Here is a 15,566-nt window from a genome sequence, read left to right on the forward strand (position 1 = left end):
TAATCATATTTGTTTTTTATGTTACGAGTAATGTATTGTAACATGCATCACCTAATCAGATTACTTTTTGATCTAACAAGTAATTAACTACAAGTAATGTGCATTACCTAATCAGATTACTTTTTGATGTAACGAGTAAAGAAACACATTACAAGTAACATGCATTACATAATCAGATTACTTTTTGATGTTATGAGTAAAGAAACGCATTACAATAACGCGCATTACATAATCAGATTACTTTTTGATGTTATGAGTAAGGAAACGCATTACAAGTAACATGCATTACGTAATCAGATTACTTTTTTATGTTATGAGTAAAAAACGCATTACAATAACATGCATTACGAAATCAGATTACTTTTTGATCTAACAAGTAAAGTAATGCATTACAAGTGTCATAATTATGTAATCACATGACTTTTTTCGATGTCAATGAAAATTACATTCTAATATTTACAAATACATTTATTTACAGTAAAAAAGTCACTGCAGATTAAGTTTTTAAGTTTTAAGTTTCAAAAACAATATTCACATTATAATTATGAATTGTAGCTGAAATATAGCAGTTGATGCATGACGTCCACTACAGTGGACATGTGATTAATGAGAGTTTTCTCTCAATCTAAAATCAAAACTTGGAAAATTTAACTGTGATATGACTCATTAGATATTGCTTGATGCTGCAATATTTTTTTTACCTACAAGAGTCTCCTAGGATAGAAGGAATCGGTGGATATTCTGGAGCAACTTGGCATGTCTGACTGACCCTTGGCCATCTTGGTTTGGAGGGGTAAAAAATCGAAACACAAAGGCTTACCACTTGGTTTATAGGATGATGCACCAGGGTCCAATGAAGAGGCTGATGTGCAACTTTGCCATAAAAACCCGCGCAAATTCAAGAAAATGCTTTTTTAATAGCTGTCCACTGTAGTGACCACTATGCGTGAAAGGGTTAATATATGTAAATTGTAATTTATTCCTGTGATGCAAAGCTGAATTTTCAGCAGCCATTACTCCAGTCTTCAGTGTCACATGATCATTCAGAAACCATGCTGATTTGAGGAAACATTTCTTATTACCGGTATATTCAATATAAGTCAATATATTCAAAAACATTGGGCTGCTTAATATTTTTGTGGAAATTGTCAGTCGTGATGATTAGAAAATTCAAAAGAACAGCATTTATTTGAAACATTGACTTTAATGTTACTTTCGATTAATTTAATCCATCCTTGGTGAATAAAAGTATTAATTTCTTTTTCTTTTTTAAAGAAAAACAAACAAAAAACACCTTTGAACGGTAGTGTACATTTAAGGTACTAATATGCAAATATTTGAAAGAATATCACCTCAGTGACAGTTGTGGTACAATATTTTTTCCAGTGTATTACAATTTCTTCGCTTTATTATATATTATAATTATATTTTTCTAAAGTATTGGATTGGATCAGTGTATTAGGCAGATTCATTGGCCTTATCATGCTGTTAAGGTCATATCAGGCAGTAGATTCAATAAAAATCATAATACAAGATCCATTTCAAAATCAAAATCCAGTTTACGAAAAGGCAACATTTGGTTCAACCTTTAGATAATGGGATATTCATAAAGTCACTTAAGTAAGCAGTATGACACAATCAAACCTCAGAAACAATAAAAGCAAAAAAAGACACTACTGAACTAACTAGAGAAGAGACTCAAACAACTGAATTTCTATTAAAAGGTGTTTAACGTTTTGGTTTACTTTGATTCTCTGACATTATTGGTGCAAAAAAACAAAATTTTCTGAAGGATTTTGTGATAATAATCACATGCAGAAAGCGACAATGCACTTGGCGGATAACCTTGAATCGAAAAGTGTCAAAAACGCCACGCACAATCACACGCAGCCAACCTGACCTGACTGCGGAGAAAGTGACTGAAAAGGAAAGACGGTTCAATGTCGCTTCAGTTCTACACTTTTGGCCATGTTAACAGATCACAGCGCAGCAATAGGAGATGACACTCCAAGAGCCGAGCAGACGGAATTGAATTGCCTTTGACAAGATGCGTCTTCAGTGGAAGCCGTATTGATTTTCATGGCAGGGCTGCATTATGGAGACCTTAAGCCAGGGAGAGAGAAGGAAACAAGAAGAAGTGGGAGGAAAATGCAGAGGACTTGGCCATCGTGGCGCACAATGGACGCTGTTAATTGCTTCTGATAAGCACAATGCAGTGACGGTGCTGGAGCCATTTTATGTGAATCAATCGTGGCACGCTGGATAAAAATCTATGATTTACAGAAATTGAGAAGACTCTATTTGAGTGGTCCAAGATTTGTACATCTCAACAAAATCTCTAACAGTCCACTTTACAAAGAACCAGTGGAATTTATTCAAATTCACTTTTTCAACAATTGAAGTTTTTTCCAGCCACAAGACGTCTGATCACTGCATGCAAACAGATCAACAACTTCTAAGAGCTTTTACGACAGACCCAAACCCTGTTTTCATTTCTATAGATGTATGGGCGTCTGGAATGTATCAGACTATGGCATCTTGGGTTGGTAGCATTGTGTCCTTTGAAAAATGAGCGTATTTGTTTAGTCCATAAGCCAAAGAGTGTTCTACATGTTGCGAACACTATGGCACTCTACGTAATGACAGTTATTTATTGCGCAAGAAGAGACAACATCTCTCTTGTGAACAACACTTTGGAGAAAATGGACCACTCTCTCTCTCTCCCTCTCTCTCCCTGATGTTGACCTCGATGTAAGGCCGAGATGGTAAGAGCGTTTCATGCCGAACAGTTTCAGTTTGAGTAACCACTATTCACGGCACTCAACATGACAAAAAATGATTTCATTCTAATAATTTAGCTTAACCCTCATGTTGAAACCTCAAGAGCATCAAATGATGGAGACCACAAAATATATGTTTAGACTTCAGGCATGAATGTGGCTTTTGTTTTTATTTTTTGTTTTATTAAGGCAATCAAACTTCCTTTCAAAATTCAGAATAGTGGTTAAATAATGTGTCAGTTTCAATAAACGATTTTTATATTTTACATACAATAACCCTGCACCCAATCTTAAATATTTACATTACCGTTCAAAAGTTTGGGGTTGGTTTTTTAAAAAGGTTCTTTACCTTTGTTAGATCACATTTAAGAATTGCAACCTTGTGCGGGAACGGCAGTAGTAGAAACAAAACTCACTTTTGCACTCACACTCTCTCACACTTACACACATACACACAACACACACACACACATACTCAGGCACACTCACACACACACACACACACACACACACTCACTTGGATATGTAGTTTACGGGGAGTCTCCATAGCTGTAATGGTTTTACTAATGTACAAACTATATAATCTATCCCCCTACACTAACCCTACCCCTAAAGCTACCAATCACAGAAAACTTTTGGCCTTTTTTGAATTTCAAAAAACACCATTTAGTATGTCTTTTAAGCCATTTGGTTTTATAGGACACAGATGTCCTCATAAACCATGTACAAGAACACACACACATACACACACACAATAACAGCAAGCCCTGACAGGAGGAGGACAGAGTAAAGGTACACAGGACCTAAAATTTCCACACTTTTATTAGCCCCGGGTCCAGTGGACCTGAACATCCTTTGTGTAATATAAATGTGTAGGGGGGGTGTACAGTGAGTGGTCATTGAAAATGTGTTCTGATACATGTCTTTCACAGAAAATGAGCCAAGGCCAATGAGTCTGAGGTTGAAAAAATAATTAATCTTTTTATCATTTTTCTTTTGATAAAAAGTGACAACGGGTCCTACAGACCCGAACACCATACAAGGGTTATATATTTTTTTTTAAATAGCCATTTCAAAATTTCTATTTCAAATAAATGCTGTTCAAAATAACAGCATTTATTTGAAATAGAAAATTTTGGTGTGATTTTAAAGAGTTTACTTTCACTTTTAAACAATTTAATGTGCCCTTTCTGAATAAACGTATTAACAGTATTGATCCCAAACTTTTGAAAGATAGTGATCCTGGTTCAAACCCTCAATGACGTGCGTGAGTCAGAAAGTTTAGTGGAGACGGGAAAATGAAAAATGACTGGATTCGAACCTCCCATCTCCCATTTGAGCACCAAGGATCAAAATTTCTAGAGCATCTGCACTAACCACTTTTGTGATTGGGACCTGATGCAGACCTATGGAAGCTTGTTTCCACCATGAAAAAAAAAGAAAAAAAAAGATAATTGCGACTTTTTTTCTCACAATTGCGAGTTTACATCTCGCAATTCTGACTTTATTTCTCAGAATTGCGAGATATACAGTCAGAATTGCGTGAAATAAAGTCGCAATTGCGTGTTATAAAGTCAGAATTGCGAGATATAAAGTCAGAATTGCGTGTTATAAATTCAGAATTCTGACTTTTTTTCTCGCAATTGCGACTTTATATCACGCAATTCTGACTTTATAACATATAATTGCGAGTTTATATCTCGCAATTCTGACATCTTTTCTCAGAATTGTGAGATATAAACTCACAATTGTGAGATATAAAGTCCAATTCTAAGGGGAAAAAATAGTTTTTTTTTTTTTTTTACCTCAGAATAGTTTATATCTAACAATTCTGACTTTATAACACGCAATTGCGACTTTATATCATGCAATTCTGACTTTGTAACACGCAATTGCGACTTTATTTCTCAGAATTGTGACTTTATTTCTCAGAATTGCGACTTTATATCTCGCAATTGCGACTTCATATCTCCCAATTATGAGAAAAAAAGTCACAATTCTGACTTGATATATTGCAATTGTGAGAAAAAAAGTCAGAATTGTGAGATAAAAAGTCACAATTATTATTATTTATTTATTATTCAGTGGCGGAAACAAGCTTCCATACAGACCAGATACCAACCAAAATTTCCCACGAGCACCAGGGCTCAAGGTTCTGGAGCATGTGCATTTGAAAGTTTGAGCAGCTTCTGAGTGATTGGAGTCCTATAAAAGTTTATTTATATAAAGATTTGGAAAATAAATGTGTTTTTTGTAAATGTAGAGAGGGAGGAACTTCTTGTGGACAGTGAGGGGAATAGAATCCAGGCATAGCATAGACCAGATTCGAAGCTGTGCCTCCAAACACATGTGATTCTGAAACTGGACTCACCTTATTTCCTCCAGTCACAAACTGTTTGTTGTTGGACTTGATGAACTGAGGATGTAGCGCCATAACCTAGAATTGAACAAGGGATTTCATTTTAGTTTACGGCAATACCTGAGTTAATATCAATGTCCACTCCAGTATTTCTAAAGCCATATAGTGCCTCAGAGGGGGTTAGACTGCATCCAGTCAGAAAACATGCTCAATAAAATCCTTTTTAGCCCAGGAAAAGTTAAAGGATTGATCCTCACAGTCCAATACACAAAAGTATCGATATAAAAAAAATGACAGCAAAGGCTCTCTTTATGTGTGCCATAGGTGACATCACTCATGCTCAACAAACAGGCGGCTCATGCATGATATGAAACACCCTGGAGAAATCAATTAAGACAGGTAGCAGGCTGAAATTACATTGTTTTCGAGAATTATCAATGCTTGCTGTGACAGGAAATCGAAATCAAAGGGCTATTTCCCATCAGGCAGCAAAAACATTGCCGGGGGACCGACGACTCACATTAACAGCAATAAGTTACCTTGATCGGACAGTCAAAGTTTTCGTGGAAGCCCTCCCTGGTGTACAGGCCGAACACTTGCACCTGAAAAAGATGAGAGAGAAATTGAGAAAGAGAGACAGATATGTCTTTTTAAGGTAAAACCGCTGTGGTCCAGAGATGCGTTCTGAGCTAACAGTTGACTTGGGCAAAGCATCAAACCATGTAGCCGGCTAGTTAACCATCTGCCAGACTCCCAATTAGTGGAAAGGTCAACTCTTTCTGCCCTCGCACGCTTTTATGCTACCGACTTATTCGCTAGCTGTGCTGCAGTCCCCGACGGCTACAAACAAGCCTTAATACAACATTTCACCTACACCTGTCTGTATGAAACAAGCGGGGAAAAAATTGTTGTGAGCTCTCAAAAAAAAAACCACTACTGAAAAGTAAAGTATCCTCTCACATTTAAGATGATGGTTTGGAAACGAAACTACTGACTTTGAACTGTTCATGTTTCCTTTTCTGGTCAGGCAACATACTTAGCTAATCTTAAAATCATAAATTTCAAAGTGGAGTTTCTACGTTTTGGAAAAACCCTATTCAAAGACTCTTTCTCTTAAGAAATTTGTAATATTTTGCACAACAATGGTTATGTTCATTTCCTGCAGCTCCTAAAGCAGTCGGTAAGTGCAGTTTGGATTAACAGTGCAGAGAAGAGAACAATGGCCTCCAGTTTAATGTACAAAAACATTCACCATTGAAAACTGAATTAATTAGATAAATTTAATTTAAAGCTACACTGTGTAGGATTTTCTCCCATCTAGCGGTGAAATTGTTTATGACTACCAACTGAATATTACTTTCTAGCCCCTCCCATTCCGAGGGCGTTTTAACTCCTACGGTGGCCGTATTATTTCAAATCTGCTGGCAGTCGCGTGTAATCTCCCCCTCGCATTCGTCACGGTGCCACTGAGTGTAAACACGCGAAAGGCGAAGCTTGAATTTCCAGGTATGTCCCTCTTTGGCACATGTATTTTCAAGATGGAGGCGCAACATGGCTGCCGCCATTCGAGCGGCTCGCTCGTGTGTATTCTAAATGGCAGATTCTACGTTTACGAGAATACTTGATTAGTTGGTAGAAGTAATTACACATTAATGAGCACATATCATTTTGAAAGAACAAAGTGTTTTTTACTAAGAATCAACTAACGAATAATGAAAAATATCTAACGAATAATGAAAAAAAAAGATACTTCAAACAGTCATCCTCTTAAAAAAAGGTATCATATTTTGTGTACCAATGGTAGCAAAGCAGTCGGTAAGCTGGGCTCAACAGTGCAGAGGAGCGAACAATGGCCTCCATATCGATTTTAATTGGTGTATGTGCGACAAGATCTCACTTTGCCATAGGAACAGGGATAGACGTGGTCTATCACGCCACAGATCAGCCTGAGAAAGCCACACAAGGTGCTGATGATTAGCCTCCGTGGACTGATAACAGCCGGCTCATGATCAATGAGCAGATAGATGGAGGATTGTGGAGGAAAGGTGTTCTTTTTTTAACCACACATTTTAAGATGGACCAAATGCACACACGCTGTTTCTGCAGGTGTCAGAGTTGACGGAGCTGGTATTGAGTAGGAAGACAGGCACTGCATCATCTCTTGCAAACAGAGAAAGATATGAAAACTCAAGTAAACAAGCTCCAAGATTCTCATGGGGAAATTCACTGAGAACTGCGCATGCTGTCCATTTAGCACCCAATTCACTAAATAAAACTGCAAATCATGTAATGGCATAAACACACAATAATTAGTGCTGAATGTGATTAGCATGATTCAACTGCAATCTTGCACACTTTGCTGAAAGTGTACAAACTCATTCCACACTGTAAAAAGTGTTCAGTTGACAAATCTTGAATTGAAATCCACATTGCTTTTTTTTTTTTTTCCGATTAAGCATTTCGGAAGTTCATTTACTTAAAAAAAAAAAAAAAAAAAAATTAAGAAACCCGTTGCCTTACAATTATTAAGTTAAGTCAGCTGATCACTTTTACAGACTTCTGAACAGTCTGTTTAAAATGCCAATAGTTCAGTAGTCTTTTTATGTAATGCATGTCTATTATTTATTTTCCTTTTAATGTATAACTTTATTTCATTTTAATTAATTCATCCAATTCTTCCATTTTTATTTCTTACTTGTTTTATAATTATTAAATTTTTTTCTTTATTTTAATGACTAATCATCTTTGTGTAAAGCACTTTGAATTACCATTGTGCATGAAAAATAAAGACTTAAATTAAAATGGTATGGTGGCGGTCTGTCTGGATATATGTGTGTTCATTATTATTCTTTTCCATCATCAATAACTTTCTGCTACCATAATATAACATATACAAAAATATTTAAATCAATTCATTGCCTATTTTCCGTGATTATGATTTCAGACCAATCTGACCTAGCTTCCTATTTTGACAAGCAACCTAACTAGGTAGCTTAGTTCTGATAAGTAATGTGTAATATGATTTACAGAAGCAGAACTTGTTTCTGGATCAAAATTGTTTGTCCTGGTCTGGAGCAACATTCTTATCAACCAATCATTGCCCTTTGATTTTAGGAGAAGGGTTCAGGAATTAAGCCTGGAAGTACTGATTGATAAGTCACTGCCCTCTGATTTTTTTTATGAATAGACTGAGGGTTAGGGTTTGGATTAGATTGGGCTATGATTGATGGGTTGTAAAGGACTAATAAAGGAAGTTAAAGAGCAATGGGAGCTGTAGTGAATGAAGGAAATTCTCACCTTTCCATCCTCAGAGCAGACGCCAACATGATCACCGCTCTCATCCAAACTAATCTGGTTTATTTTCACTAGACTCTATAAGGATAAAAGAGAACAGAGGATGGAGAAACAGTCACATCATGTAATCAGACATAACATGGCATCTATAACATCTAAATGATCTATAACAATCAATCACACGAGATAATTTCAGACTTACAATTTCAAACTTCTGTGTAACATTTCCTTGGATATCCAGAAGGTAAACCTTCCCAAAGTGTGTCCCAAGAGCCAGGAACTGAAGGCAACAGAGGACACAAACACACAAGACACACAAGTGAAAACCACGGGAGATCCTGCACTTATACAGAGTTAAAAGCTGTGGAGGAGGTATTAAAAATGAGCTTTACCAGGCATGGCTGCGAGGCCTCAGTGTTTGTGCGTGCATGTGAGAGTGTGTGTTTGTGTGTGTGGTTTCGGCTGGACCCTTCGGGGGCAAAAAGTGTGAAATTGCTGGAGGACAGGAAAGCCTATTTATCAGAGCGGCCCAGTGTGAAATAGCGTTTTTTCCCTCGACATATCAAAACGCTTCAACATAATATATGCACCACAGGTCACACATCTCTGCCCTCTACACCAGCACTCTGCCTGTCAGACTAATGCAATTACATTTCAGAGTTTAACATATGAAAACTTTTCCTATTTTCTCTTGTGAATTGCCAGTATCACCACAAACCAATTCAGCATTTACGGTTTGGACAGTCAAGGAGCAAATTATAAATTATGTTATAATTATAAATCTCACACACCAATCGTTATTACAAGTTTGTTGAAAGCTACTTACTCCAAATCCTAAATATTGCATGCATTTCCATTTATTCACTGAAGACAGTTGCAATCTGATCAATTTTCTAACTGAAGCTACAAACAATTTAAAAAACTTTAATTGTATCAATCAGCAATTAATATGATAGTGTATAGTGACAGGTGGTTTGAGGGGCGGGGCTTATAAAGAGCTCTAGGTGATGTCAGCAGAAAAGGAAAGTCATTTTAAGAGTCAGATCAAGTTAGAGTATCATGCCTTCATTAAAAATTACAAACAAACACATTAATGAATCATTTGAAGTGAGACCAGGAACGTGTTTTAAGAAATAAGATACATTTTTGTTTCATGCTGACTTTAGAGAGTCACTCTTTAGTACAGAAGTATCAAACAAACACCCTGTGTTTCCTCACTTCTTCAAGCAGCAGAACATTACTTTTAATAATACATGCTGACAGGGCATTCGGCAGATTAAAGTTCGGGTGAACCAGTAGTTGCGACCGACTTTACTTCAATATTGTGACGTATTTTCTGAGCGAAACCGAAAATTGAATGAGGAAGAATAGAGGGTGTGACTTGGGGGGTTATTAGTTCTAGAAACATCGTTCCATTCAGCTTGTTTATCAATTTTCAGATTTTGATTAAAGATTATAAAGACAAATGGATGAATTGTTTAATGTGCGGTAACAAATTAAATAGGGTCAATTTTTACTTCACGCTGACTTTAATACTTTTTCAGCTGAATATGGATTAGTGGATGAAACAACTGCCCAACAGCAAAAATTCACTAGGACAAGTTTAAGTAAAAAATACAAGAATCAGTATTAATATTAAATATTTAAATGTATGTGTTGTGTTTCAAAGTCTTCACTGATTATTAGATGTCACATATTAATATTGATTCCTCTAAGTTTGACTAAAAATCAGGCCTGGGGATGTAATTAAAATGAGTTACAGTTTTTTAAGGCCTAACTTTTTGCTAATGTTCCCTTTCATTTACCTTATTAGGTGAGTTCTTGTTTTCTTGTTATTGTTTGATTATGTGATTGTGTTATATTTCCTAGTTACCAATTTCATATGCTAATTCCTATCTAAATGCCCCTTGTGACTGAAATTGGTCAATTCAATGTTCCCCCTTTTGTTACAGAAATACTGGTTATTAGAGCAGCATAAATTTGATTTAGGATTTTATTAGCTCCAGAAGAGAATGTATTGTGCATGTGCTCTGCATAGTGTCACTAAGGTTAAACGAATAAAATGAAATCAGGCCACATAAGGTGATGTTCAGTCCAGTCCGACCAGCAATCTAAAATTGGTTTGACATCCATGCAGATTTGGGTCTATTGCTCTGCCAGCTGAAAAGTGGACCTAGCTTTACAAAAGCATCCATAAAACACATACAGAATGAGTCCATCTCTGAAACTGAGGTTACCCTGTGTCCAAACACATATACACACACACACCTGCTTACACATGCACAGACCTTTCCCTGTCGCAGCACACCGAGCCGCCCCATGCTTCACTGCAGTCTATAATGAAATGCTTATATTTACAGGCACAGCCGAGCATGTCCAACAAAACCCCCCGCAATCTCCCCAAATAAAATCAGACAAAAATAAATAAATAAAAGGGGTGGCCTCACCAGCCTCAGTAGCTCTTAAAGGGATTTATCAAAATGGAATTGCTGAAATGAAATTCAGGATCCTGGCACTTAAAATATGAGGCAACATTAGGCAGGTGGTGCTCTTGTGTGTCTAGGCGCCGGAATGCACATTGGAGCGCACGCATAAAAGACTACAAGGGAAGAGACGGAAGGAGAGAACGATAGAGATGTGAAAGAAGGTGAAAGAGTGAAAAAAGGGGGGACTCTCATTTGAAATTCAGCTTTTCAACGTCTCCTCTTCTTGCAAGCTTGCCTTTTTTTTTGGAGAGATGGAAGAGGAGGAAAAGGAGGAGGAAGTCCCCAGGGAAAAGCAGGAAAAGAGGGGAGGGATTTAAAATCAATAGCGGTTAATAAAACATCAGGTGAGGAGACATAACTAGGTATGACTATTCCTCCACAGCGTCCGTGCATGAGTGAACCGGCTGCCATGACGATTAACCAGCCCGTGTAGAATGCTCCACCAACAAAAATATCAAACCCAGAAAAAAAACCTGAAAGAAGACGGGCAAAAAAAAAGAAAGAGAAATCTAAAAGCAGAGGAAATAAACAGGAAAATTAGCGAAAGGGTGGTGACCCGTGAGCGTTTGTGCGCAAGCACCTCTCTGAGAAAATGATGGTGTGGAGTCAAAAATGCTATATTCAGTATTATACAAGAGTGTAATAAAAATTAGATGACCAATATGTTATGACAATATATATTTTATATAATTTTTTAAATTAAATTGCTTTAATTTTCTACTTTTTTTATAAGCTATACAAGATTCAACTCTTTTTTTTTAAGTCAGTATAATTTAAGTTGAAACGACTTCAACATTCAATTTGATTGTCCTTAGAAATTTAAGGCAGCACCTTCTCTTTCTTTTTTTACAGTGATTAATAATAATTAAAAGCTCCCAGATTTCTCTGCACTTAAGAATTTAAAAAGGAAATGATTTTTGAATTTTATAATAAAAAAACAATTAATCTACAATTCGATTTTAAACACTGAATTCAAGTTGCAATTAAGTTTATAATTTAAATCAGTTCAATTTATTTCAGATTCTTTATCTGTGCTATCTGAAATACATTAAAACAAACTGTATATGCACATCATGTCTTGCTAAAAAGTTTCTGAGGACCTTGTCATGCACCGTCATGCAGCTGGCCGCATCCTTCTGCAAGACCTCTGTCACGCCATTGGTCAGCCTCTCGTACTTCAGTTTAGGCTCCTCCTCAGTGTCCTCCTCCTGAACAAACACAAACACACCAATCCTTCATTAGTTTGGAATCTTCCACAGAATATACAATTGATTCACACGTTCATACATGTGTTCAAAAATATTATCCATTTAGTATTTTATTCTCTTATATTTATTATGGTGCAATTAATTAGTCTTACCAGATATCCATTAATAATTAAGCATGAACGTTAATGGGACCCTGAATGTCAATGGGACCCTGATTCATAGTACAAGGATGTCTAAATTTTTTTGTCAACCGAACCCCTTTGACCTAAAATACTTCCTTAAAGGGCCGCTTGAGACTTAAGTCACGCCAAGTCACCAAGTCATATATATATATTTATATAGGACACATTTTTCGATACTTAGGTCACTTATTCAAAACGCTTCACACAGTTCTCCAAACCAAATTTCATCTTGGCACAGCAGTCCATTTCACATTCAAATTGCATTAAAACTACCAAACCTTCATATATGTCTCAAATCAACTAATTCCTTCATAAAAATAGCAAAGGTTGTCACTCATCAAACACACTTTGTCCCTCATAAAACAACAACCTAAAAAACACTAACAGGTAGCGTTATACAATGTTTTGTTTTGTAAGTTTTTACAAAGTTTTTCTTTTTGTTTCTTTACAAAACAAGAATGATAGTTCTATATAAGTTCTATATTGTTTATAATTCACTGCAGTATACAGTTGGTTACATGGTCCATGTTTACATTACAGTAGAACATTATTCCCAGGTTGTCCTCTTTTAGTAATGAAATTGTAATTCAGCTACATCTCATTGTCTTGACAGTATTTTAGTTTTTAGATTCAGAATATATTTCAGTGGTATTACAATAGTAACGTAGCAAATTGCCGTCTTATTCATTTTTGTATTATGTTAAGTTTAAAAGTTTTGAAAAGAACATTCAAACTAAATATTGAAATTAAAAAAAAAAATGTAATGGTAACATGACAGAGGTAAATATGTTTTTAGAACATTTTATTATTTTGATTATTATTATTTTAAAACTATTTAGTTATTTTATTTGTGCATTTTGATGATTTAATTAATTATTAGCTTCCCACCAGCTATTTCAAATTGAGTGCTACATTTCAAGCCAGGCCAATAACATGTGTAATAATGTATTTATTAATTCATGGTGATTACACTGCAAATACTTTATAATACGGGATAAACTATGAAACATTTAGCTGAACTTTAGCTTCTTTGGCTTTAGTTAGTTATCTTATTTCTGTTTGATGAATTATTAATTAAAATAATAGTTTTATTCAGCAAGGATGCATTCAATTGATCAAAAGTGACAGTAAAGACTTTTACATTGTTAAAAAATATTGTTCTTTTGAACTTTCAATTCATCAAGGAAAAAATTGATCACTGTTTCCACAAAAAAAATATTAGCAGCACAACTGTTTTCAACATTGAAAATAATAAGAAATGTTTCAGTCAGTGCCAAATCAGTATATTAGAATGATTTCTGAAGGATCATGTGATACTGAAGACTGGAGTAATGATGCTGAAAATTCAGCTTTGCATCAAATTTAATTTAATTTACTTCAAATGACTAAATTATTTGAAATTATAGTCAAACAGAAATAGTTATTTGTTATAATATACATTACATTATAATTAATCTTACTGACACCAAACTTTTGAACAGTCGAAATATACACACATATATTTACACATACAGAGTATATATTTTTATATATTCTTTTTATTTTTGGACAACTATGACTTCGATCACAGGCAGATTGACAGATTGGGTAGTTTCATTTTATCAAACATTTTTTTCTCCTCATCACAAACACCTCCATTGTCCATTTCCTGTTGTGTCCAGATGTGAAATTTCTAATGCCTGAGCATTTGTCATGGTCCACAAAGCCATTACAGACAGGGACGGATAGACGGAGAAAGAGGAGGGAGAAATCCTGACAAACTTTCTACGGTGGGGAGGGGTGGATAATATCTCTCCTGTTTCGTATCCCATAATTTCTTCCTCTTGTTAGTGTTTGCCATCGCCACGCCGATGTGGTGGATGAGTGTTGTGCCTCATTCCCTGCCGCTCCTAATTGGTGCCCTTGGGAGCAGGGGATGAAGGGAAGTCTGTCTTTAATTGCCCCTTTTCTGGAGTGGTGTGACCATCCACACTCTCCTCTTTTGCTCATCCCTCATTCTGTCTCTGTCTTTAGTTACAAACTTTGTTGGAACGCTATACCGAAGAATCGGGCCTCAAAACAACAGATTAATGTCAAACCCCACAAGAATCTTTCCTCATTTTGCTGCATGGCATCACATTTGGAAGCTGTGGTGTGTTTTCTTTAAGCCATGAGAGGTGCGTTCTTCTTTCATGAGGCTGGACGGGCTTTGTGTGGGGTGTCATGAATACTGTCAAGCTCCAGAAATGTCATTCAGTATGAGTTTGGAAGACTCGGAACTCTGTAAACCCTAACGCTCAAAATAATTAATTGGTTTGAGTAGGACAAACTTAAATTAAACTAATTAGTTCAGTCAAATGAACTTTTATGAGTATTAAGCACTTTCTTTTTCTTTCAAGTTCACAGAACTAATATATTTTAAGTAAACTGAACTTTTTCATTGTTTTGAATTTTATGAAATTATTTCTTTTAAATTAGACAAACTTAAGTTTAAATGAAACGGCTGGGATGTCTATTTCCCAGCATGCTTTGTCGATAGCACTCAAAAAGGAGAGTAAATGCTAAAATTATGTGTAATATAATGGGTTTTTTTGTGCAAGATTAATGTTAAGTGGGAAATTTAGTAGTGATTAATGTTTTGTTATGCTAATTTAGAAGAATTTCTGTTAATGTTGGTTTTAGGATAGTTACCATCATGGTGACAAGTGGTGCATGCAGCTTGATTTGAGAGCAAATAAAACATTTATATTGCTGCACTCATACAACAAGTGCTACTGTATGACATTCTATTGTTAACAACTTCGTATGCTGGCAAACTAGCTTGTTAAAGGTAGCTAAGTTTATACTAATAAAAGTGTTCACATTGAGATTACATGAAAGTTTTAAGTTAAATGTATGAATTAGTGTACTCAAACATTTCAAGTTAAGAACAATTAAAATGTATAAGTACAAAATAAAAACCTGCCAGTTCTGCTTACTTAAATTTTTAATTTCTTAACTTAAAAAAATTGAGGCAACTGATTGCCTTAAATTTTTTGAGTTTTGCCAACTTATTCGGGTTTACAGTGAGCTGTGGTCCATATGAGATCACATTTACACAAAGCCTTCAAGACGTCCATGGTCACATCAGGAAGTGTTGAGGAGAGATAGATCAGGAGATAGAGACAGAGCTCTACAATTATGAACAAAACAAACTGTGCTTTAAAGTTATTCCAAGGAATATACAATCATGTTCTCCGAGGTGCACGCAGTAGACAGTTTGTGGACAGGAGATAGGA

At 35.7% G+C, this 15,566-nt stretch overlaps 1 protein-coding gene across 1 annotated transcript in view; it reads right to left on the reverse strand.

The window, feature by feature from the left end:
- vps41 (VPS41 subunit of HOPS complex) overlaps nt 1–15,566 on the reverse strand; it is a 30,002-nt gene that overhangs the window by 12,661 nt on the left and 1,775 nt on the right. Inside the window, exons 3-7 of the mRNA XM_079862686.1 lie at nt 12,020–12,127; nt 8,636–8,713; nt 8,437–8,511; nt 5,679–5,741; nt 5,152–5,217 (exon numbers count right to left, since the gene is read on the reverse strand). Coding sequence (XP_079718812.1) covers nt 5,152–5,217; nt 5,679–5,741; nt 8,437–8,511; nt 8,636–8,713; nt 12,020–12,127 — 390 coding nt within the window. The remainder of the gene's footprint in view (nt 1–5,151; nt 5,218–5,678; nt 5,742–8,436; nt 8,512–8,635; nt 8,714–12,019; nt 12,128–15,566) is intronic.

Source organism: Squalius cephalus, assembly GCF_949319135.1.
Source record: "Squalius cephalus genome assembly, chromosome: 25".
Lineage (NCBI taxonomy): Eukaryota > Metazoa > Chordata > Actinopteri > Cypriniformes > Leuciscidae > Squalius > Squalius cephalus.